Here is a 26,337-nt window from a genome sequence, read left to right as displayed (position 1 = left end):
TCATGTGAGGTCTTCCGGTGGACTGAACTGCGGACAGAATTGCAACCTCCAGCTTCAGCGTGATCATGTTTCTCCAGTTCTACCTCAGTGAACAAGTTTGACCCTATGGGACAACAGACCTGCTTGGCCCATCCTGCTCAGTTCTCCCCAGACGACAAATACTCTTGACACCAAATCACCATCAAGAAACATTTCAAGGTGCTGATGACCCAGCGACCGCGCCCTGTACTCTGAGGGTCCTTTAAATTTTGTGTCTTTCCTGCCGCCTGCTACCCCTCTGACTTTTCGAAAGTGAGCTCTTCAATTCGTCAATCTTGAAGCCCTCTTAACCACCCTTGCATTTTGGAATCCAGTGTCATCATTACCTTTGATCATGTGTGTGTGAAGCAATTATGGTAGCATTTCACCCTTAAAGGGAACAAGTTTGAATCTGCTTTTTCTTATTTAACTCACTCTCAGGTTAGTAAAATGATTTGAAAGAGCTCTAAAAAAAAAAAAATAGATATTCAATAATGCCTAGAACTCTACAATATTTTCCTAATCATTTATATTTCTCAATCTGAAAATACTATTTCACGTCTTCCTCTCCTCAAACTTCCAACATCACCTTATTTGACCCTCAATTTTGATGACTTCACTTCATACTTCAATGAGGAAATGGAAGCAATCAGAGGATCAAATCTCCCTTATACCTTTTACAAATACCAACCTACATGAATCTTTGTCCACACTCCAGGCCTACTTTCCAGTTACAATGGGTAACTTTTTCATCTGTATTGTGGAGTTCATCATATCATCTCAGCAATTCTTCAATTATACTTTTATTTTATGTATCAATTATCTCCCATTTTAAAAAACCTTAAGTTGACCCCACAATGCCTTCTAGCTATCACCCAATTCTCTGCTTCCCAGTAAATCAAAACTTCTCAAAATAGCTGTCCACACTTACAACTACCTTATTTCCTCATCTTCTATTTAGGCCCATGACATTAAATATTAGCTATTCTTTAACTCCCCAAAATATCTCTGCCCTGAGCTCTGGATTCATACATCCCACTGTTTCCTTGAATATCTTAAAGGTAGCTCAAACCTAACATCCAAAACAGATTCTTGGTCTTCCCACTCCAATCTGTTGCCTTCTAACCTTTATCCTCTAAGTAAACAGTAACACCATCTACCCAGCTGCTCACACTCAAAACCTATCAGGCAGCTTTGATTCCTTTTCCTCATCCCTCACATACAATCCATCAGAGTAAGGCATATGGGCTCTGAGATGAAAATTAAATGTTCTAGAATTAATTCAGACGACTGGCCTGACTGGGTTCACTGGGGATCCAGCAACCCAGTCAAGTGGCTAGTCTGATGTTAAACACATGTCCTTCACAGAAGACACTATATTACAGTGTGGAGAACAAATGGGTCTTAGAGGACATGCTTAGGAGCTTACAGATCTATAGATTCCGATGGACATTTAGCTGTGCAAAGAACAGGGTCACACATGCTTAGCCTCCTGCAATTTGCTTTATAGAAGTTATGCACTGGAACTTGAAGATTCTTGGGAGGTAAAGCTACAAGTGTACTCTGGACCAAAGTAAAGTAATCACCCAATGATTCCAAATCAAAACAATGCCTTATGACTTTGTGATACTTTGCTATGTTCCAATAGACGGAACCAATGCAGGTTCTGAGATGATGCAGTCTATGAAAGCTGACTCCCAAAGGGTCACTATCCCTGGATTTTTGGGGACTCTTTTGGGAAGCACATTTTAATGAGAAATCAAAGGAGGTGGTTAAACATGAGCAATTTAAAGTGAATGTCCAAACATATGCCTACAAGATATATGAGGTCTGAGTGGTTTCGCTGGTTCTGTGGCATAACACAGAAAGTAACTATTGCCCCCAAAATGCTAGGTTGATCTTTGACCTAGCAGCTGGTACTTAGTATATGAATAATGCTGTGAATAGGCCAAGAGTACCTGGATATGCCTGATATCTTCTGGAACATGGGGCCACCAACCTGGGAAAGGATATTCTAGGAGGAGACAAAAGTTGGGAGGGGTACCTCCTCAAAAGGTGCAACAAATTGGCATAGTTGGAAGGTATTCCCTGGGGAGTGACCACAGTGACTTGAGACACATTCTGGTCGGACATACGTGTGCCCACTGGCTCTCTCCTGAATGTGCTACCAGGGCTTAGTATTACTAGGCCTGGGCCTATACATCTGGAATAGGAGCATAAGAATAAGGCTACAGCAAAGTTCCTAGATTATTTATTAAGATATCCATCACATTAAAAATGGTGGAAGAAAAATTGTTGGTGTTTTCTTTGGATGTTAATATACAAAGAGAAGATTTAACATCTGGCCTGGGAATTCCAAAAGGAAAGAAGTCTTCATTTATATATGAAAATATTTCTAAATTATTGCACCTCAGGCTATTATTTAACTCATTTTATAACTTCTGGTGCACTGTATATGAAAACAAGACTGTGCATAATCTGAAATAGGGGGGGGGGAAAGTAAAATTTCAGCCTAGAGTACAGCATGGACTTGGGAGTTCATATATTTAATATTTTGTTCTTTCCATTTTAAGTCTGTTAGAAGCAAAAGCTCAACTGTGGTCCTAGGAGAATACATGAAAAATTAATAGTTGGTAATAGGAAATCAGCCTCAAGAAGGCTGGTACAGGACCACATTGTTGTTTGTTTGGTCATGAGAGGAACTGGGAAGGGCTACTAGAATTTAATCGGCAGAGACCAGAGATGAGAAACATCCTGCTCAATACGGGACAGTTCTGAAAAGCAAGCTTCTCACATCCTGCATGACTTCCAAATATCCTGCTAGAGATCTATACATATGAGAAGTCTGAATCCATTTTATATATAAACATAAAGTACTTTGTAGCTACAAGAATGCAGCTCTGTGTAAATCTACTTAATTAGAAACTACCAAGAATTATTCACTACGTACTTGTTAAAATCATGTCAATGACACCACCACCATTTGCGATGCTGTGACTCACCAATACAACATGCAAGTTATCAGTGCACTTGCATTGGAAGTGGTATTATGTATAGTTGTAAACTTTTGATAATTTGTTTGGCATTGAAGTGGTTCCTAAACGTTTTTATATTTAATACCTATGATTTATTATAAAGTTTCCTTTATATTATTATTAAGATATTATGTGATCCTTTAATTAGGTATGAAGGTTGGTTATATTATCTAAGAACTTCATTTCAAGATATTAAAGGAAACACTGCAAAACATTATTGTAAAAAGGGGGTGACTGCAGAGGGATGAAACTACTGGCCTGTATGATCTAGCTGGCCTTTGCTTACTTCTCCAATCCCAACTCCTACCACCTGCTCCTTCACTCACTGAATTCCGGCCAAACTGCTATCCCTTCTGTTTCTCAACCATCTAGGGTTATTCTTGTTTCAAGGCCTTTGCAGTTGCTGTTTCCTCTGCTTACAATGTTCTTCTCCCAAACCTCTGGCTTGCTTTCTTTTTTTACCATTTAAGTGTCACTTCATTTAGGATGGAAAAGAGGCTTTCCCCAGCTTTCTTTCTCCTGCTAATCACTCTTTGTCTTATTACCCTATTGTCTTCTCACCACTTCAATTATCTGAATTTATCTTATTTACTTAGTAACCATCTGTTTCCCCCACTATAATAAGGGTTCCACAAGAGCAGGAATCATGTGTCTGGTATATAGTAGGCACTCTGTAAACATTTGCTGAATAGCTATAATAAAAATTTTAGGTGCTCTTATTAAAAATTATCAAAATATAACTACAAACTATTTGGGTTTATATATTGATAGGAGAATGACTTAAGACACCTTAATTCATACCAGACTTAGAATAATTTAAATAAAGCCATAGGGTCAGCTAGACTTTATTCTTGTAGTAAAATTACAACAGCAGAATCCAATTGGAAAAGTCACAGAATCTAAGCCTTTCAAGCCAAAATTTACAGCCAGGAAAAATTAGTGATAGCTACAATAAAACATATTATAAACTTCCTGATTACGTGTAAATGTACTTTCTTTGAAGAATATTTTCTTAAAAAATAAACCAAAACAATAGAGTATTTTCTTTTCTCTTTTCTTTTTAAAAAGTATTTTATTTATTTTTAGAGAGAGGGGAAAGGAAGGAGAAAGAGAAGAGAAACATTAATGTGAGAAACATCCATCAGTTGCCTCTTGTATGCCCCAAGTCTGGGGACCAAACCTACGACCTGGGCATGTGTCCTGACTGGGACTCAACCAGTGACTTTTCGCTTTCTGGGATGATAGCCAACCAAAAGAGCCACAGCATTCAGGGTAAGAATCTTTTCTGAAGTGTTTAAATGTTTAACTCCACACAAACACACTTACATAAACTGTTACAACCACAGAACTTTTCTAGCTAAGAGAATTTCACGTTAGATCTTTTCAAAAGCATTTCATTGTTTACGTGTGTTTCTAACAATGGTGGTCTCTATTGATAACTAATGGCCCTGAATAGAATTATCTGCTCCAGAAGTCTAATGAGTTTTACTTTACAGGGAATATAATTATAACAACCTTATAATATATTATTTATTCTGGTCCAAAAAAGGGGGCCTTAACAACCTAGATGTTTCTGGAATGAACAGATAGCTTTTTCTTTTACTACAGGTCCATAGCATTAATAAAATTAAAGAATTTAAGACTGTTATAAAACATATAAAATTTTTTAACAGAAAAATGACAAAACCATCAGAAACAAATATATATTAATATTCCCATTATACCCATATTCATTAGAACAGAAAATTTAATCTTTGTCATAAAAATTATGTAACATGTTGTATAGTTAATTGATTGACCAGTTACCCATATTTACAATATATCCAGCTTCTTTCAGTCACATTATTAGTAATGCATGACTTACCAAATACTCTTCTGTGCCATACAAAGAAACAAACTGCTCATCATCTTCTAATTCTCGAGCTGCACCAAAATCTGTGAGTTTGTACACAGACTGCCCATCTTCCCCAATAACACGCATGATATTTCCTGGCTTGATATCACGGTGCACTATGCCATTCTCTCGAAGGTGATTCATTCCACCCACTTCAACAATAAATATAAAACAAAGGAAATAATAATGTAGGTATCTTATCTGTGCATTTCAAATTCATTGATATAATTCATTCATATTCACTCAATATACATTTTTTCATAAGCTAGCCCTAAGTCATTTTAATCAAAGAATAGGTGCTATTAATATCTTGTATCTCATGTTTGAGTCATAGAAAGCTTTAGAATGATAAGAATCAATCTGGTTTAAAGAGTCCAATATCCCTTAAGTACTATCAGGAACATGGAAAAAAAGTGGTCTTAAGCATATGACTTCCTGAATTACTGTTGGTTACATCGTTGGCAGCTGTCCGTCTCGAGAGACGATGGTGTAGCTTCTTAAGAGTCTATCTGCACCGCCGAGAATGGTTGTGCAGTCCGACTCGGGAGTGACACGGTATCTGTCTCCTCCCGTGTTGAATCGACATCTTGCGATGACGCTGGAGTGTCCTCTCCAGTGAAGCTGAAGCTACAGAGCCTGGGCAGGGACTGTTGGTTACATACATGTGGTCAATCTCCCTAAATTTACAAATAAAGATTCCCTGTACAGCAAAAGAAACCATCAACAAAACAAAAAGGCAACCAACAGAATGGGAGAAGATGTTTGCAAACAATAACTCCAATAAGAGTTTAAAATCCAAAATATATAAAGAACTCATACAACTCAACAATAATTATAAACAATCCAATTAAAAAATGGGCAGAGGACCTGAACACTTTTCTCAAGAAGGCATACAAATGGCCCATAGATCTATGAAAAGATGTTTAACATCACTGGCTATAAGGGAAATGCAAATCAAAACCACAAAGAGATGCCACCTCACACCTGTTAAAATGGCCATTATCAATAAGACAAGAAATAATTAAGTATTGGAGAGGATGTGGAGAAAAAGGAGCCCTCACATACTGCTTGTGGGAATGCAAATTAGTATAGCTGCTATGGAAAACAGTACAAAGGTTCCTCAAAAAATTAAGAATAGAGTTACCTTATGATCCAGCAATCCCTCTTCTGGGTATCTACCCCAGAAATTTGAAAACACTTATTCTTAAGGATATATGTACCCCTATGTTCATTGCATCATTACTCCCCATAGCCAAGACACAAAACAACCCAAGCGTCCTCTGACAGGTGATTGGATAAAGCAGCAGTGATACATATGAGGTCTGTCCAGAAGGTATCTGGCCATGTAGTATGAAAAATAGAGGCATTTGCTGAAGAAAATATAAGAAACATTGGACAACGAGGCCTCAGTCCCCGTCAAAGTAGTAACCTTGGGACCTCACATAGTTCTCCCAACTGTCTTCACCTGTCCCACTGTATTTTCCCCCTTTCAAAGGTGATTTTAGTTTTGGGAGAAGCCAGAAGTTGCAAGGCGCAAAATCTGGGCTGTAGGGCAGCTGAGTCACCTGAGTGATATGCTCTCTCACCAAAAAACTCTACACAAGACCGCGATGAATGAGCGGGTGCACTGTTCTGATGAAGCTGCCACTCACCAGTGGCCCATAGTTGCATCCTTCTGAATCATCCGAATAGTTTCTGTGGAGGAATGTTCAAGCTTAACACCAAATTTGATGCAGATTCATTGCTCTACTCACTCAAGTCATTTTGACTGTGACGGCCACATGGTACATACGCTCATTCAATGGCATCTACCGCCCCCACTGACTAGTACAGTAATGTTGTCATTCTTTATGAATGCGCATTCCAGTCTACCCTCCTTGGCTGCCAGGTTACATGGAGGTTGCACAAACCATTCTCGTTTTATTAATAATTGCTGGGCTTTTTTCGGACAGACCTTATATATACAATGGAATACTACTCAGGCATAAAAAATGATTAAATATTGCCATCTGTGACAACATGGATGGATCTTGAGAGTACCATGATAAGTGAAATAACTCAGATGGAAAAGGACAACAACCATATATGGGATATAAAACAGAAATCAATGAACAAACTTACAAAGACAATAGAAGGGTGGTTACCAAAGGGAAAGGAGGATGAAGAGGGTCAAATATATGGTGACGAAAGGAGACTAGACTGAGTGGTGAGCACACAAGCAATATACAGATGATGCCCTACAGAACTGTATAGCTGAAACTCATTTAATATTATTAACCAGTTACCCCAATAAATTAAAAAGTATAATAAAAACAAAAGAACAGACTCCTAAGAATGATATCAATCTTTCGCTACAGTTTCACATTTCTCTACCTTGGGGGAAAAATTCCACAAAAAAGTAAACTGAACTCACTACATAAAATAGTAAAAAAGTAATAGAAAAAGGAACAAAGGGTCACACTTGTATCCATAAAAATGTATTTCTCATATGCTTTTCTAAAAGGGACATTTTCCTTTTTTTTTTTTAAGGGTAAAGGTGGCTACACTGCTGAAATTAAGCTGTTTTGGCTGACAAGCAGTGTCACTGAGTAATGGTTTGAAATATCTGACAGTTGACAGATGAATGTCCAAATATAACACATGTAAGCAAGTTCAGGGGAATCCACATTTAATTATGAAAACTCAGAGCTACCAGTACACTTAGGAAGGCATTAATCATCTATAATTTCTATTTAATTAAGCAGGCTGTAACATATATTATTTCTTTCTCATTTTATCCTCATCTAAATGGTCTCCACATTGCTTTCAGTGCCAAGAATTCCCACTAACCTTACACCTTCTTTATCACTGGACTTTTTCCCAGTCTTCAAATATTGATTCATTTCTTTCCAAGAAGATTCTATTCCTTTTGGTTGTCATGTTCTTCTTTTTTTTAATAACAGGTTTATTGAGATAAAATTCACATATCATAAAATTCATCCTTCTAGTATGTAATTCAGTGGTTTTTATATAGTCACAGTCACAGAGTGTACAACCAACACCACTAATTTCAGAACATTTCCATTATGCCAGAAAGAAATCCCAAAACCATTAGCAGTTACTCTTCAACTCTGACCTCTCTTCAAACCCCTGGCAACCACTAAACTGCTTTCTGTCTTTATGGATTTGCCTATTCTGAACATTTCATATAAATAAAATAATATAAATATTATGGCCTTCTGTGTCTGGCTTCTTTCACTTAGCATTAATTTTTCAAGGTGCATCATATTACAGCATGTATCACTACTGCATTTCCTTTTATGAACAAATATTCCACTGTATAGATATACCACATTTTGTTTATCTATTCATTAGTTGGTAGACACTTGGACTGTTTCCATTTTTTTGGCTATTATGAAAGCTGGCGTACAAGTATTTCGTGTGGATATGTTTTTAATTTTTTTAGGTAAATACTTAGCAATGGGATTGTTAAGTCACATGGTCATTCTATGTTCAACCTTTTGAGAAACTGCTGGACTGTGCCATTTTACAACCTCAAAAGCAGTTTGTGAGGGTCCCAATTTCTTCACATCCTCACCAGCACTTGTGTTGTCTTTTCAATTTTAGCCATCTTAGTGGATATGAAGTGGTATCTCTTTGTGGTTTTGATTTTCATTTCCCTAATGACTAATGATCTTTAGCATCTTTTCATGTGCTTATTTATCTTGTATATCACATTTTGAAAAATGTCTATCAAATCCTTTGCCCATTTTCAAATTGGATTATTTGACTTTTTATTGTTGAGTTGTTAGGGTAAAAATTTCTCATCAGATACTTAATTTGCAAATATTCTCTCTTGATGAAGTCCAGTTTACCTATTTTTTTTAAAGAGATTTTATTTACTTACTTTTAGAGAGAGGGGAAGGGAGGGAGGAAGTGGGAGAGAAACATCAATATGTGAGAGATACATCAATTGGTTGCCTCTCACACGCCCCCCAACTGAAGACCTGGCCTGCAACCCAGGCATATGCCCTGACTGGGAATCGAACCGGCGACCTTCTGTTCATAGGCTGGCGCTTAATCCAGTAAGCCACACCAACCAGAGCTATTTTTTTCTTTTTATACTGTGCTTTTGGTGTCATATTTAAGAAAGCATGACATAAAGGTCTTTGTTTTTGAATGCAAAAGCATTATTTAAAAGAATTTTTATGTCATTAATCTATATACAAATATACATAAAATTATATAAATAAGCAAACATACCCACATCTCGCAAAACAATTAAAAATTCAGATTCTGGTAGTCCATAGGCATTAGATGGCTCTTCTAAAACAGTGTATAAACTCCCGCATGGACAAAATTCCATAATAAGTACTTTATGTCTTGTTGTTGTCTAGAAAAAATAAATCACTGATTGAGACTCAATATAAAAAATAAGTTTTTATTATACGACAGTACATATCTGGTTTCAGTTAAATGTGGGATTTGCTATAATGATGAAAGCACTTTGAATTGCTTTACCTGGGATTTATTAAATATTTGTTGACTACACATACAAGAATTAACAACTTCTAAATTTCTATTAAAATTGGATTTGTTTTTGAAGACAATCAAGCCACAGTGAAAGTTGGCTAAATCCGAATTAGTACATTACTGCCACAATATTAGAATGGTTCTTTAAAAATTATCTTTAACTTATAATACATAATAGTACATCTAGGACATTAGCTCTTCTAACAAATCTCTCAAAGCACTTGAAGTTTTTCTCATGAAGAATACTTTTACCTCAAGGAGTGAAGTTCTAGACCTAAAAACAAACAGGGGGCAGGATGCTGAGTGGACCCTCTTGGAGCAAAGTTCTAGTCTGCTCATTTGCATCTAAGCCACTGATTTGTTTTAAACCTTGATTTTAACGTACCATTAATTGTAAGATACATCAATTTAACAACCGTTTTATAGGGAAAACATATTACCTAATTACATATACACATTGATTATAAGATATATGCCATTTCAGAAACTTGAAAATGTGAAAATGAGTCTTAAAATCCAGTATTCATCTTCAATTTTTAATCCTTTCTTGTTTTATAAATTTTTCTACATATCTCTAAAACTTTTATAAAATATTTTTAATTCCTCTACTATTTAGTTATGAGAAATACTTTACTTATTCATTATAAAATAGATTTAAAAAAATTTTCAATAACAGTTGACGTACACTGTTCAGTTTCAGGTGTACAACTCAGTGATTAGACTTTATTTAACTTACAAAAAGATAACCATGATGTATCTAGTACCCATCTGACACCACACATAGTTACTACAATATTACTGACTATATTTCCTATGCTGTATTTTACATCCCCATGACTATTCTGTAACTACTAATTTATACTTAATTTCTTCACATTTTTTTAGCCCTTTCCCCAACCACCCTCTCAAATGGCAAAGGTCAAAATGTTCTCTGTATCAGAAATAATTTTAAAAGAAAAGAACTTGTTTTTAAATAATGAAATAAGACATGCTGATTATTGACAATTTGGGATATACCTATAATTCTACCACCCAGAGATAATATTAACATTTTGTGTATTTTCTTTCAGTCTTTTATCTATACATCAAAACACATTATAGATGCTTAACACTATTGGTAAAACATACTGCCCTGGCCAGGTGACTCAGTTGGTTGGAGCGTTGTCCCGTATACCAGAAGGTTATGGGTTCAATCCCCAGCCAAGGTGTATACGGGAGGCAACCAATTGATGTGTTTCTGTCACACTGATGTTTCTCTCTCACCCTCTCTCTTCCCCTTCCTCTCTCTCTAAAATCAAGAAACACATCCCCAGGTGAGGATTAAAAAAAAAAAAATCATACTGTATATGTATTTTAGTTCTAATTTTCTAACATAACTATACATAAGCATGTTCCCAGGTGATTAAAATTTTGGTAAATATCTTTTTCTTCATTACTACTCAATTACTGTGTAGTGAATAATTAATTGTACCTTAAAGAGGTCTGGTCTTTGCCCTTGGCCACTCATTAGGCAGAATGTCCTGTCTGCTACAAGTGGTCTTGGGGCCTTTGGCCACATAAGGGTCTAACAATGTGATTTATGGTGGGGGTTTTAGCTCGTGCATATCCATTCCAACTTCTAAAGGAAATGGAGACTTAAGGTATTAGCCTGAACCTCTAGAACGGTTGGAGAGAAAAGGTCAGCCATCCAGGAGAAATGTAATTGAGCACCAATAAAAATTCAGGACATAGAGGTTAAGGTAAGCTTCCAAAGTTGGCAATATCGTGTGCACACTATCAACTCAAGGACAGTAATGTGTATCTGACGACAAGAAAGATTTGGTGTTGAAGTCCTCCTATATACCACCCTAGGGGTCTCTTTGGCTAGTTCTGATTTGTATTCTTTTGCTATACTAAAACTTTAATTGTAAGTATAGTGCTTTCCTGAGTTCTGTGAGTCATTCAACAGTAACAAATTATCACATCTGAGAATAGCCATGGGAAGCCCCGAATTTGTAGCCAGCTGGTCTTAAGTGAAGGTAGTCCTGGGGACTCCTGAGCTTGCAGCTCATGTCTGAATGAGCATAGTCATATGGGCATTGTTCTCACGGACTGTGCAGTTTGCCAAACTCTTTTCAGCTGGTGTCAGAAGTCTTGAACAGACTTGGTAGTCTGGAAGGCTATGTTCTTAACCTTGAGCATAGTTAACTTTGGGAAACTATCCATTGCACATTCTAACCTATTTAACCATATTTTAAAATTATAAATAGGGCAGCAATGAACATCTTTGTGCATAAAACTGTAATTTATATTTCTAACCACTTTTTAAAAAGTAATCCCTACAAAATAAAATGACTATTATAAGGAGTATAAACTGCCAAACTGTTCTTCAAAAAGTGTGATTTTATTGATTACTGTTAAGAGGCAAGGAAACTGGTGACACCCAAACTGGTGACACCCAAACACCCAAACTGGTGACACCCAAGCAAAGGACAAATGTAATCAAAGGGTCTGTGAGCCAGTTAACAGTATTAGCATATTTACAAAGCAGGAAGGGGGCATTCTGCAGCTCAGCACAAATGCTCTGAGGACAAAGGATATCTGAGATCAAAGCGGGGGTGGGGGTGGGATATTCACCACCAAACTCCCGGAAATGGAAAAATGTAGCTAGACAGCCCAGCAAACAAGGCAGGTAAATTTCAGAGGAGAGCTGGAGACAGACCAGATTACCCTCAGTTAATTTAGTTAACCACCTTAGATTAACGGGTGGGGGGTTTACTCGTGTTAGGGATAAAGATAGCCAGCTCTGTCTTTTCAGCGCGCACCTTTGATTTGGCTGCACCCAGAGCTGCAGATTTGTGAATAAACAGCTGCCTCGTTACTGCTAAAGTCCTGTGTCCCGGTGTTTTTATTTTGAGCGTTTCTCACAGTTACCCATGTCTAAAGAGATTAAAATAGATTTCTATTTCCATTATTTCTAGATAATTATCCAAATGATATCCTATTTTCACTGTTTCCCCCTAAAATGAATTCTATTACAAATGGACTTCACATATTAATCCTTGGATTCCTAAGATTTTTATTCTTTTGAAAAGCTGCCTTTCTATTGTTTGACCCTCTCCTTGCTCCTTTTAGAATTATGTCAATTTAACTTAAATTAATTTCTTTTTTTTTAGTAATAATACTGGTAGCCATATTCTATACTCTTTTACTTTTTATACTACTTTTTCTGACTCCATGGTAATTCATTTCCATTGTTATAGCTATTCAACAATCTTTGAGACTAGAATATTTCATTATATGAGCTCTAATTTTCACCATTTAAAAAAACCCGTTTATAAAACATCATTAATTATTTCTCCTGAATTATAATAACTACAATAAACATGACAATATTAATTAAAACTTGACTTACCTCTTCTTCAATAGCAAATAATTTGACAATATTTTTGTGATTGAGTTTTTTCAACACTTCAAATTCTCTCATTTGAACATCTACTGGACGAAGGAAGCTTATGTTATTAAATACTTTGATAGCAAATAAGTCACCAGTTTTCTAAAAAAAAAAAAAAAAAAAGATCGTTTTATTTATTTGCAATATCATAAAGAAGATAAAAAGGTACCATTATAATTAGCTATAGCAGAATCAGAGGCATAGAAACATGGAACACACTGACAGTTGTAAGAGAGGAGCGTAGAGATGGGGACTGGTTCAAAGGTTAAGCGGGTAGCCAACATATATGCATGACTCCTGAATATAGACAGTGGTGTGGGGACTGCCTGAGGGGAGGGTGCTATATGGAGGGGGGCAAAGGGGAAAAACTGGGACAACTGTAATAGCATAAACAAAACAAAACAAAACAAAAAAGAACTAGCATAGGCAATTTATACTAGGGCTCCTGATGTTTTTTAAAGCTAAAATAAGTCAATTAACTTCAATATTTCTTTCAAATTGTATGCGCTTTGGAATGTAGACGACTTCTTTTTTTATTATAAAGCTTCCATTATGATACACGTGGCAAAGATAGGCATTTACATATCAGAAAATAAGAGCTCTAATAGGAGCAAATGTGAAAGTGTACTTTCGGTAAGACATAGAAAGTGAAACTCACCAGAGTTTCCCCAGGGCCTCATAATCTTAAACTAATCAAACCAGGACAAGAGAGGCTGAAAACTATAGTCCACATATGAAATTGTTAGTATGAATCTTAAGTAATGCAATTAACTTTTAAGAAATATTCCCCAACGTGCCCTGCACACCTCCCTCCAAAGAAGCCTTTTTTTCCCTAATGTGGGACATTGAAAAATTAATCCCTGCCTTTTGTTATTAGTGGTTATGGTTTTAATGATGCCTTTTAACCCTGTTGCTAAATCTGTTGCCCCCAGAACACAACAGGGATGGGATGCCAGCCTGTTAAACCAAGCACACCGTTGTCTGGGGACAGTCAGCTGACCTGGAGTCTGCAAGATCCTCCCCCATGTGGGAAGGCCACCCTCCCCTCCACACCCCCACTCTTATTAGGGATTTCTGGACCCAAGAGTAGGTAAGAGGACGACCATGTCCAGCTTGAAGCAGCTAGAGGAGCACAAGACCTTCGCCCATTGTCCTTAGTAAGATTATAGTCTTATGTCTGAGAGGGGAGGATTGTTACAGAGCAGGCCCCCCCCAACAAATAAATAAATTAATTAATTTTTTTAAAAAAGAATGAAATAAAAAGAAATATTCCCCAGCTGCCAAAATGTGTGTGCATGTGCAAGCGGAAGAAGGAGCCAGAGAGTAAGGTTAAAGCGGACTACCCTCACTGGACCGCACCGCCACGGCAACGCCAGCGGTGAGCGGGGCAGACTCCCGCTGCACAGCCCGCCTCTAGGAGATGGAGGCACGTCCTTTAAATGCCCACGTAGCGCCCCGCGCTCACTCTCCCGGCACATGTACTGGATCACACACAGAACTACAATGCACAGCTGTAGCTGGGAGGAATTTCAGAGGTACAAAATACATGCTGAATTCCAGGTAAACATTACATTCTCAAATTCTTCATATTAACCTTACTCTAAGGCTCTCTCTTTAGATGCTCCCACCTCCTCCCACTCACACTTATCTGCAAGCCTCTCCTTGGTGGTCAGATTCTTTGAGTTTAATATTACTTTCCCATAATCAAAGGCTGAACTTCCCTGGAGCAAGTGGAAAGTTCATTTCCTCTTTGACCTTGGGGTTCGAGCACCCTCTGCCTAAAGGTATTTCATTGCTCGCTCTGTGCTGGGACCTGAGCTGTTCCCGCTTTGAAGCCCTCCATGCCGCTTCTACACAGACTCCTCACTTACAGCCAGCACCTCTTCCCTGCGCCTCAGAACCTCATGATGTTTTCTTAGAACCATTTTACTCCTTCATGGTCTCACCCTTCAAGACAACTATTTGGAGACCGCCATCAATGTGATGTGATGATGCCTCCCTCTCTCCCTCCTCCCCACCAAATACACATATATATTCTCTCCACAGGAAAAGGGGTCACTGACCATTTTCAGGCAACGTGAAAGCTGAACACCTGAAATACATGGAGGTCGCTTTCAATGTTTTTCCATTTGTTCTGCCAGGGTAAGGACATTGCCAAATCTACACTATCCAACAAAGCACTGAATTTCAACCTTTTTCATCTCATGGCACACAAAAACTAATGATTAAAATTCTGCGGCACACCAAAAAAATTTTTTGCCGGTATGACAAAAAACATGGGTATTATTTGATTCATTCTCACTGGACAGCTATTGTTGTGTTGACCATTGTCATTTTTTTTATTTGACAATCTAAGAAAGAGATCAGTGCCTCTGACTAAATAGTTGGCTATTGCATATTTTAAAAATTCTTAAGGCACACTGGTTGAAAATTTTTCTTAAGGATACTTGTCTTAAACTTAGTCTAAGATTAGGTGATTCTAACAGAGGCATGAGCAGGGAAAAAACACAATGTTGCAATGTACCCACTATGATCAAGGCCAGTATTTTCCAAATTTGTGAAGTCTGCATTATACCTGTGAGATCACTGGGATATATGTGAGAATATACAATTTTCCCTTTATTCAACTGCACACATTCACGGTCCCTAAGTCAAAACATATGCAAATATTTAGATATTTATATAAAAAGTAAGTTCTCATTTAACATTGACGGTTCTGTGACTTTAAGTGAAACGATGTATAATCAAACCAATTTTACCATAGACTAATTGTTATAAACAAGTTCCTATAGCATCTCATCAACGTTGTAATAACCTTGAACAAACACCACATTATTGGAGAACTCACTGTATACATATGAGCAGAATAACACCTCCTTCCTACAGCCCTCTTCCCTTTAACTTCACCATGGTTATCACACACACACACATATATATATATATAGCGCCATCCATAAAAATTAGTGGCTAAAGGCAACCTGATGAAAGAGACAGATTAAGAAGGTAATATAACTTGAATAATAAGTTGTAAATTCAGGGACCTGATCATGCTAAGCAATAACATAAAAGAGTTTAGCTACAATAATATGGTTAAAATCCTTAGTTATTAAGGGCAGGCAGGATTTTTGGGGTATAGTCTTGAACGTTTGAAATTGATGTCACTGAGAACAAACATGGTTTCTTAAAACACATCCCTGGGAAGACTATTAGGAACTGAATACTAAACTGGCTCTTAGCAATCTTTTAAGTCAATTCTTATACCTCTCAAATCCTTATTTTGGGCATTCAAACTATACTGGATAAAGCACATTTTTGTTTCCTTTGAAGAAAAACTTTAGGTTGTCTTAGTTTAGTCTAATCTGTGCTCATCCATTCATTCTTTCATGCAGCATTTACAGATTGCCTACTATGTGTAGACACTTAGATGAAGGACACTGAGTATCTAATCTAAGTAAGGAAAGAGGACTGGAATATAAGAAATATTTACTAGTGCCAAGCAAACTTTTATCACTTCATCAGTTTACAATTTACATCCCTTCCAATGTGACCCTGTTACTAACCCCAGAACTCTTTGTGGGCAGGAAATGCACATTATTTGTATTTATAGTCACTAGGTCCACCACAGTGTCTGACATATCAAGGAATTATTGAAGTCAGTTAATTTGGCTCACGGGAAGACAGGTGTGTTCTCAACACTAAATCCTGTGTTGCCACTTGTTTTCTCTGTTTGGCACAGGGCACAAAACAAAAACAATTCCTAGGACAGAATAGCTATAGTTGGTCACAATGGATTTGATCAAGGAGCCAGAGTCCACAATGAACTTGATCAAAAACCCAGAACCTGTGGACAATTCTGCAGAGGGAAAAAAGCTAAGTGTTCCTATGACACTTCTGATTCATTCTCTATGAGCCATAAAGTCCTATTTAGTCCTATTCTTTCCCCAGGAGAGGAATCCGCCCTCTGATATGAATTCTTATCTCACTGTCACTGACAGAACTGACTGATAATCTCAAAGCTGTAGAAAAACAGGAAGAAATTCCTCCTTACTAAAATGTTTAAAGCTCCTGTTTCTAAAAATAAGAATTCAGGACGCTCTAAACATCATTTCCTCAAAACAAATCCATAGTGCTGAAAAATTAGTTGATGATTCTTTGTATTATAAAAGGATTTTAACTCCATTATTTGTCCTGCTCCTTTCTCAGAATAGAAACTTTAATGATCTTAAATGTGTTCCTTTTAAATTCTTTTAATTATCTTTAATTTTATTCTCCAATATAGAATCTGACACAAAGTTATTTTTGGTTCCTGAAGTGCCTCTGGGATTAGGCCTTTTATTTTATTCTCACTTCCACTAACAAGTTCTAATTACTTCATACAAAAATAGAGCCTTTTAAACCTGGGCTCCTTGTTAATACTCTTATTTTACTATAATCTATCTTGTAGGATATTGTTTTATTGGGGGGGCACGAAGCCTTAGTACAGCATATCCGAACGTCCGTGGGTTCCCCTCCAAGCTAGAAATCTGCATCCCCCTGACACCTGCCACACTGCACTTCTGTTAGTGAGACTGCTCACAACCAATCATAGGAGGGCTAGGTTGGGGAAAGAATCAAAAGGCACAACACATCTTCCCTAGTCCCTTTTTTCAACCAAACTCCTGTTTTTCTCTGTCACCACTGAGTAGATATCACTGCCTGACATAAGCTATACCTTTAAAAAACCACAAAAATAGGTACTCTTTAGAGAGTATATAAAAAAAACACCAAGTCTCACATTTTACTGAAAGTGTGCTTCTCAGAAGAGTACATCTAAAACGATAAAAAGCCTTCACTTTTCTCTGTACCAACCTTATGTCTTCCACGAAAGACATTTGCAGTAGCTCCTTGGCCTAAAATATCAGATAAAAGCCACAGATGATTAGAAGTGCTCTGCATCTTGGCTTGGTCAGGCGATCCTCTTTGTTATACTAAGAGAAAAGAAAAAATTGCATGTTTGTTTTAATGGACTAATACATTTTAGAAACAAATGTTAGCTACTTTCAATCTTAGGTAAGAGCACCCATTATTATAGCTAAATTAAGGTATATAAAAAGTCCAAAGTAAAAAAAATCTAAGTTTCCAGTTACATTAAATGTTGTGAGGGCTCTGAATAACATTCACCAAAGACACCTTATGTATTCAAGACACCTTACTTATCAAAAGGCTATAAAAAATGTATTTCCCTCCTAATTTTATCTTTGTCAATGAGAGTGATCTTGGCTACCTCCCTCAAATGTACTGAAAAATTAATCAATGATGAATTATATTTAAAGTGTTTAAAAATAAAATAATAATGTAGAATATAACAGAATATAGTAAAAAGTTACTTTGTTTCCTTCAAGGGCGGAGCAAACTAATGAAAACAACTGCTGCCACTTCATAACATCCCATAACTTAAAATTTCATCTACACAGAGCCTGACAATCACAATGGAGAGGTGCAAAGAATTATTATTCCTTAAAGGTTACTAACGCTTCTGAAATTAATTAAAGGATAGGTTCTCCAACCTCCAAGTATATAAATTTAGACATGCTAAGTGTATATTACTAATTCTTAAAAATAAGCAAGAAGAAGCTAGCCATGCATGTGTCAGGGCAGGAAGTATATGGAAAATCTATCTACCTTCTGCTTAATTTTGCTGTGAACTTAAAACTGCTCTAAAAAGTAAAGTCTATTTTTTAAAAAGCATCACCTCATTTAATACTGCCCTTTAAACTGAAAAGCTATATAATACTAAAAATATTTGAACTGTATGTTGGAATAAAAATGAGGTATGTTAAATAGCATAAAAAGTCTCATCACGCCACCTTAAACCTGCTGTAATGTCAGATCAAACCAGAACTTAACATTCCTTTGTAGTAAGTTAGAACTGATTGGTGGTCAGTGATGAATTAATGACTGCCAATATTCCAAGTAGAATCAGGAATTTAAAGAATGGCCAAGGATCTAAATTTCAGCAATCTTTGATATACTAAGATATATGTAATTTTACCAGCCATCTAATTCAGATAAGGAATGTCAGATACAGGAATTGATTGGAAAAAAGCAATAAAAATCAGGTTTCCTTTTCACAAATAAGAAATACACATTCATCAGTTACTGAGGTAATAATTCTAAATTTCTCAAATATTTTTCAGTAATGAAAAACCTTCCCTAATTAATTTTGTTGTTTGAATTGACTGTAAGTGTCAAATAGTATCATAGGTACCTATTTGCACCTAGTGGATAACATAAAACACATCAGCTAAGATATCTGCTCTCCGTATGCAGATACAAACCTATGGTTTTATAATGATCTGGGGAAATGTCTTTTGAAACTATCTTCCAAAACCCCCAATAATAGCATGCTAACACATGACTCAGCACTTGCACAAGGTACTTGTTATATAAATTTTCAAGAATTTTGACAGTATAAGGCAAGCACCCAACAAGTACATTACTGCTGTCCTTGCCCTCAGTCTACTTCCTTATACTCTCCAAAACGAAAGTTACCATTTTTCCATAAACGAATAGGCAAATAGACAAAGTTTCAGGATTTCCAAACTGTACTACTATGTGACTCATTTGTTAAAGGGGTATTATATTCTGCGTTCTTGAGTGAAAAAGGTCGGTCTTTGGTTATGCGTTTGACAAGTTACTGGGTAGAACTTGGTTTAAGGCCACTTACTGAAAACACCTGGGAAGCGTATCGGAAAACAAACCTACAAGCCATTTCCCTATAGGAAACGTTTGGGAACTTGTATTATCCGTTACGTGTATGTTTATTAAAAAGGTCTGCAGCTTCTAGCTTTCCATGAGCCAATCCCCTCTGGTTGTCATCACTAAAACCTTAATAAAATGTCTTTTTAATTATCTGAAAAACAAACAAAAAGCCAATCCACTTTAAAACTGCGATCTTGCCCTGGCCGGGTCCTCAGTTGGCTAGAGCATCCTCCCCATACGCGAAGGTTGCAGGTTGATCGCCGTCAGGACATATACAAGAAACAATCAATGAACGCATAAATAAATGGAACAACAAATCCATGTTTCTCTTTCTCCTCATCTCTCTAAAATCAATCAATAAGTAAAAACTGCCGATTCTGTCAACGCTCGGAAATAGGGGTACAAAGCGGCCAGTCTAACTGCAAGAGAAAGGGGCAAAACGTCTCTGCGGGGCGGACAGGGCCCAGACGCACTCATCAACACATCCTTTCTTCCTGCCCAACGTCGCTAGACCAGGGAGGGCCTGGTCAGAGGGCCGGCGAATCCAGATGGAAGGGACAGGGCCTGTGTAACCATTTCCCTCGGCTTCCGACGCCCCAGACACCTGGGGGACCAGGTGTCGGCGCAGCTAGAGTGCGGGGAGGGCACGGCCTCAGGCCATGCGGGGCTCCTGGGGTCGCCCGCCCCGCCCCCGCTCTGACTCAGCATCCCAGGGAGGGCGGGAACGCTCCGCGCGGGCCAGTGCGGGGCTCCGATGCTCCTGCTCCTCTCGACTTCCAACCCTTCACCTGCTCCCGCCCCCACTCACCGCTCCGGGTAGCCGCCGAACCACCGCGAGCCGGCTCCCGAGGCCTCCGTGCGCCTCAGGACACTTCCGGCTTCCAGAGCCCTGTCCGAGGGCCACGTGACAGACGGCCGGCGCACGCGAGTGCGCGTGCGCACTCCCAAGAGTCCGGCCTCATCCTCGGCTTCCGAAGCTCCTACGCGGTGGCTGGTCTATGCTCTGTAGCGAGGGACCGGGAAGATCTCGGTGGCCGGAGTTGGACCTGGGCTACAACCTCTCTGCTGGACTCCCCGCCGCCCGCCGTCCCCCTTGCTCTGAGCGGGAAGCCTGCGAACCCTGCGCAGTGAGCGCCGTGGTTCAGGTACTCAGAACTGCAAATCCAGCCCGGTCCGGGAGAGCAAAAGTGCGGAATGTGGCCATAGTGGGGAAGGCAGAATGGAACTCGTTTTAACAGTCAAATCACCAGATGTGCTGCTAAATGCTGGACACGAGAGGGGCAATCGCTGGGGAATATCATAGTCTAAGAGACAGATTTGTATGTTTTAAAGCCCACGCTGGCTGCAGTGGATCTACATTATCGCCTATGAATAATTAACCCGTAAAAGTCTTAAAGTAAATAAGCTCACTTCCTCTTTTAAACGGTATTTTGGAAAATGACAGTATTGGAGAGATTAAAGATTAAAATCAGGTCCACAATATTCGTGCTGCCAAGATCTCAGGCAGCTACCTATCTAGAGGGATTCCTTCTGCCCACTGACAGCACTGCAGCCTCAGCGTAAGGAGAGGCCATAGACTGCTGAGGTACTAGTGCCTCCCATTTGAGAACTACAGCAACGGGCAATTAAATGGGAAACCATGGCAGAGTAGTTAAGAGGAGAGGCTTTTTAAAAACTTTTTTTTAAAGCTTTTATTTATTTACTTTCAGAAAGAGGGGAAAGAGGGAGAAAGAGAGGAAGAGAAACGTCAGTCGGTTGTCTCTTGCATACCCCGAACCCGGAGAGACTCAACCCAGGCATGTGCCCTAACCAGGAGTCGGAACCTGCGACCTTTTGTTTCGCAGGCTACCGGCTCAATCCACCGAGCCACCCCAGCCAGGGCAAGGGCGGAGGCTTTCGAATGGAGCAGACCAGGGGCTGCTGTTTCAGCTCTCCTGGCCCTGACAAATACTGAACTTCAAACAAGTTTTCTGTTGTTCACCTAAGTCTGTTATATGCACAATGGCAGTAAAAAAAGCCCACTGTAATGCATTGTTCAAAAAAAAAAGTTTTTATTAGACTTTTATACAATGTTTAAGTGATGGAATCATAACAAATCTATTCACTGCTTACAATTTAACCAGTTTTCCCATGTCTAACACCAAGGTCCTGTCAAAGTTCCTTGCAATACTAAAGCCCACAGCTCAAAGTTTATGGGAGAAATGATTAGCTGAGCCCAAGGCATTTATTTACATGCTTCCCACATAATTTATACACATTGAAATACCAATGTTTTCTTAAAGGTCAAGCCACTTGTGAACCAATTAGTTAGCATTTAAGATTTAAATAACCTATTAGGCACAGAACTAAACCAGGCATCACAAAACCCTGGTGGTTACATAGTCAAGTCATACATCCCTAAGATTTTTTTTTGCCTCAATGTTATGTCACCTGTTAACAGTTGAGACACCTTTGTGCCAGGTATTTGGGTGCTTGCTTTTTGGAACTAGGTACAATACAAATAAGGTAATTCATGATGGAACAGTTTCCTAATTGCTATAGCACTCCCTAAGTGCTCTGGGCAACTTCAGGGAATGAAGGTAGAAATTACACATGATCATATAACATGAAGTTTAATTTCTATTACACTCTTAATTTCCATGTCTTGATTTCTCTTAGCTCTGAACATATGTTAATCTTTTGAAGGGCTTAAAAGAGCCAGAGAGAAAGCAGCAGGTATCTCCTTGACATATGTGGAATAGCACAGTAACCATAGCTAGTATCAAGCCTTCACGTGCAGGTACTATAATAAGCTCTTTTCATGTTTAACTTCTTAAATTCTTAGTTATGAGGTAGCTACCATTATTCCTCCTATTTTGCAGAAGGGGGAAACTGGAGAGGGAAGTTAACTTGCTTAAGGTTCCAAAACCAGTTACTGGCAGAACTGCTTTTGAAACTACTTAATCAGGTTCCCGAGCCTGTGCTCTTGACCACTATGCTATGCTACTCATCTGTATACTTTGGACAATTAGTACTATTGCAATAGGTGCAATTATCTCTCCCATAGTACAAGGGAAGTTAACAAAACTTTACTCAGCTTTCACTCATCTATTTTTAAAAACATCGTTATCGAAGTATAATATACATTCCACTGATCTAGTTATACAAGTAACTGTCAGTTTAGAACCTTTATTCTATGATGTAAGGAAAACGTTTAAAATCTCTTCTGGAATTAATCCCACAAAAAGATTGATGTGCACAATTATTTTTTATTATTTTTAAAAAATATTTTCTTTATTTTTAGAAAGAGGAGGGAGGGAGAGAGGGAAATATGTGCACAATTTAGAATACAATTTTAGGGAGTTAATAAACCCCTGAAGCCCATCCATGAAACCCCTAGGGACCATTTTGGCCAAAGGTTAAGAAAACAAACAAACAAAAACCACCCAACCCTCCCCTAAAATCTTACTTAGACTTTTAGAATTTAAACTTAAATGACTATAGTAATTCTACTCAGTGTTGTCCCTCTTAATTTTCTGATACTGCTACTACTGATACTATTGTTCTTCCTCTTGCTTTCTTGCAGTCATGAATAAAAATGGGAGAAGACAGGGGAAGGTACTTCTAGTAACTAAATGGGCAGCGACTACTTATAAACATCATAAACACATAGGTATATTGTGCCCTAGGTAGATCCAATAAAAGAGGTAGAAAAACTTGGGTTTTTAATTCTATTGACAGATTCACACAGGCTTTTTCTATGGCATTTTAAAAAGATTCTATTTAACAGAACTAAGTTGCACATAACCTTTTAGGAGCATAATATAATTAAATAAATCATCTGTAAGCTTATAAATGCAATTCTTTAAATGGGAAATCAGGGATATAAGACAAAAAATAAGGTTAAAATATCTATAATAATTCCAAAAAAGACTTGGTAAATTCACTATGTAAAATTTATTTTATTTTTTATAAAAAAATTATAACACTGGCACCTACTCTTAAATCAGTTAATTTACGAAACCATTCTTTTTTGTAGAATACATATTGGCATCAAAACATTTTAAAGAAATGTCATGGCTATCTACAAAAAAAGTATCTTTGATCTGTTGTAGTTCCCCCATACTTTGCGTCCGCAGACAGAAAAGAAAAATTCTCAAATATTTTATATTCAGCAATTTTTAAAAAGTACACTTTTCTTGCTATGATCTTTCAACGGACTTAAAGTTTCAAATAGAAATAATAATGTACTAGGATAACTCTGCTGACTTTTTACGGCATTTTTACATAAGACAATTTGAATTGGCATGCAAGCAATTTTTCTTGTTGTCACATACCTGTATTTAGGGAAAATTACACACATTTTACAGAAAAATCCCAATACATATACATACTGCAATAAGCTCAAAGCAAAGTTAAAAAGAGCAGTGTGAATGGCATACAAAAACTGCTTCTTTATAAATTATTAACTGGAATTTCTGATCATAAATCCTGATCATGAAGTAGGCACAGGGAGATCCAGTTCTTAGGGCTTTGCTCTCTGGAAGAACATCTGCAAATAAAGTATTAGTACAGTTAGTACTGCTGTCTGAAGATACCACCTTGCACTTGAAGAATGGCTCTAAGTTACTGAGTGCTAGCTACTCTTGTAAAATTCAGTAGATGTTTAAAACATTTCACAGCATGAATCCACACATTTATACAAGGTAAGAGCCTTCTCTTTCGGACAATTTGATAAAGTCTAGAGATAACTTATGTTGACAATACCCAGTAGAGAAACTAGTGAAAATACAGTATTTCTGCTAATGCTATGAAATTCAAGTAGTCAGAGGAAAACATGCTCTTGACACATTTGGCTGACTGACACTACAGTATTCCCTCACTTATCGCGGGTATTACGTTACGTTAGAGCCCCCGTGATAGGTAAAAATCCGCGAAGTAGGAACCTTACATTTATTTTAGTATTTATATATATTTTAAGGCTTTATAAACCCTTCCCACACACTTATAAACCATTCCCACTCCCTTATTAACCTTTCCCACACTTTTATAAATACTTATGTTCTTAGACATATTCTACACTCTTAAACCTACATAACTTTAACAACATATGTATATAGTAATGCAAAATCCCGCAATATAGCGAAAAATCCGCAATAAATAATTAAATATTTTTAAAAATCCCGCGATACAGTGAGGCCACGATAAGTGAACCGCGATATAGAGAGGGACTACTGTACTGTCAAAGTTAATGCTGAGAAATTAAATTTTGAAGAAGAAACAAAGCTACAGATAGCAGTTGTTATCCCTTAAGGAATTTACTGTTTGATTATAAAAAAAATACTTTCAGCATTTGAGACTATGAACAAGTAGGCAAGAGGCTGCAGTAGGCACTGGCCCAGTATTACATACTACGGTCCACAGTTAGGTACATGTTAAGAGAGCACTAGAAAGTAAATTGTAGGTAGTAAGCTCTAATGATAAGAACTGTATTGATCATTGTATCCCTAGCACTAACATCAGAAATTCATTTAACAACACATAATCTATTGACTTAAGTGGAGAGAAAAGAATGGTTGCTATATGAGCAAAAGAAAGCCTTATAAGGAGGCCATGCTTCAGGTAAGCCTAGAAGAATGGGTAGAATTCATGAAGGAGTAGGGGCAGAAATAAGGCAGAATTTCTAAAGAACAGCAAGAATGATAAAACCATTCCTGAGAGAGAAACCAGAGATCAGAGTACAAAAAGAAAAACCCTGAATGCCAAACTAAGAATCATGAACTTGTTTTTAGTCAACAACAGGCTTATGAAAATTCTGAGGGAGAGGAATAAATTTCAGGGGGACTGTTAAATGTTTTCAAATAGACCTGCTTGGCTAGAACAAGATCAGTGACATAACAAGCCTATACCAGAGACAGAAAGGAAGGGACAGCAAGTGAGTGAGGAGGAAGAATGAGCAAGGTCTGAGGATCAATCTGGTATGAAGAGAGTCGGCATAAAAAAAGGAACTTCATTTTTTGCAATTATTATTGACTTAATGCTATCATTATAGAGAAGCTGGCCTTGGAGAAGGATTTCTCAAAACGCTGCTTGGATAGATTTATGTTTGCAGTATCGTCGGCGTCGGCAGCCGTCTGTCTCGAGAGACGATGGTGTAGCTTCTTGAGAGTCTATCTGCACCGCCGAGAATGGCTGTGCAGTCCGACTCGGGAGTGACAATCCCTGCCACACTTGTTACAGGTGAAGGCAGATGGCCGTTGTTGCTGCTGTTGACGCTGCTTCCGCCTCGATCTTTTCTGGACCTCCTCCTCCTTGCGCGCAGCCTCTGCACGTGACGTACCTTGCCTGACCGCGAGCCTCCAGGCTAGGCGGTCATCTGCTTGAACTTCCCATGTGTTGAGATTGATGGAGCATTGTGTCATGTCCTTTTTGCAGATGTCTTTGAACCGCAGTTTTGGGCGCCCTGTCATCCTCTTGCCTTCTGCTAGCTCGCCGTAGAGGAGGTCTTTGGGGATACGGCCTGCATCCATTCTTTTGACATGGCCGAGCCACCTGAGGCGTCTCTCGCTAAGAACTGCATGCAAACTGCTCATATTGGCTCGCTTCAGCACCTCGGTGTTGGGGACCTTATCCTGCCAGGCGACATGCAGGACGCGTCGCAGGCACCTCATGTGGAAGCTGTTGAGTTTCCTTTCGTGCCTTGCGTAGGTGGTCCACGTCTCGCT

The 26,337-nt window shown here is 38.1% G+C and overlaps 2 protein-coding genes and 1 pseudogene across 5 annotated transcripts in view; 1 reads left to right on the top strand and 2 right to left on the bottom strand.

The window, feature by feature from the left end:
• TBK1 (TANK binding kinase 1) overlaps positions 1-20,547 on the bottom strand; it is a 55,517-nt gene extending 34,970 nt beyond the window's left edge. For 2 of the 3 annotated variants that reach the window (XM_090273553.1, XM_090273554.1), the window contains exons 1-5: positions 20,442-20,547; positions 17,741-17,859; positions 12,854-12,994; positions 9,190-9,319; positions 4,918-5,099 (exon numbers count right to left, since the gene is read on the bottom strand). In XM_090273553.1, coding sequence (XP_090129679.1) covers positions 4,918-5,099; positions 9,190-9,319; positions 12,854-12,994; positions 17,741-17,827 — 540 coding nt within the window. In that variant the 5' untranslated portion in view covers positions 17,828-17,859; positions 20,442-20,547. Of the gene's footprint in view, positions 1-4,917; positions 5,100-9,189; positions 9,320-12,853; positions 12,995-17,740; positions 17,860-20,441 lie in introns of those variants that run through there. The other variant, XM_090273555.1, reaches the window with a different exon arrangement.
• Positions 66-234, top strand: LOC150012077 (H/ACA ribonucleoprotein complex subunit 3 pseudogene; annotated as a pseudogene).
• A 3,003-nt stretch (positions 20,548-23,550) lies between the features above and the next one.
• The window catches only part of XPOT (exportin for tRNA), a 41,787-nt gene continuing 39,000 nt past the window's right edge, over positions 23,551-26,337 (bottom strand). For both annotated transcript variants that reach the window (XM_090273551.1, XM_090273552.1), the window contains one exon: positions 23,551-24,164. In XM_090273551.1, the coding sequence (XP_090129677.1) occupies positions 24,138-24,164 (27 nt within the window). In that variant the 3' untranslated portion in view covers positions 23,551-24,137. The remainder of the gene's footprint in view (positions 24,165-26,337) is intronic.

Source organism: Furipterus horrens, unplaced genomic scaffold, assembly GCF_987537825.1.
Source record: "Furipterus horrens unplaced genomic scaffold, mFurHor1.1.pri manual_scaffold_4, whole genome shotgun sequence".
In the NCBI taxonomy this organism is placed as follows: Eukaryota; Metazoa; Chordata; class Mammalia; order Chiroptera; family Furipteridae; genus Furipterus; species Furipterus horrens.
The sequence above is the reverse complement of the archived record's forward strand: the minus strand, read 5'-3'. Positions and strand labels throughout refer to the sequence as shown.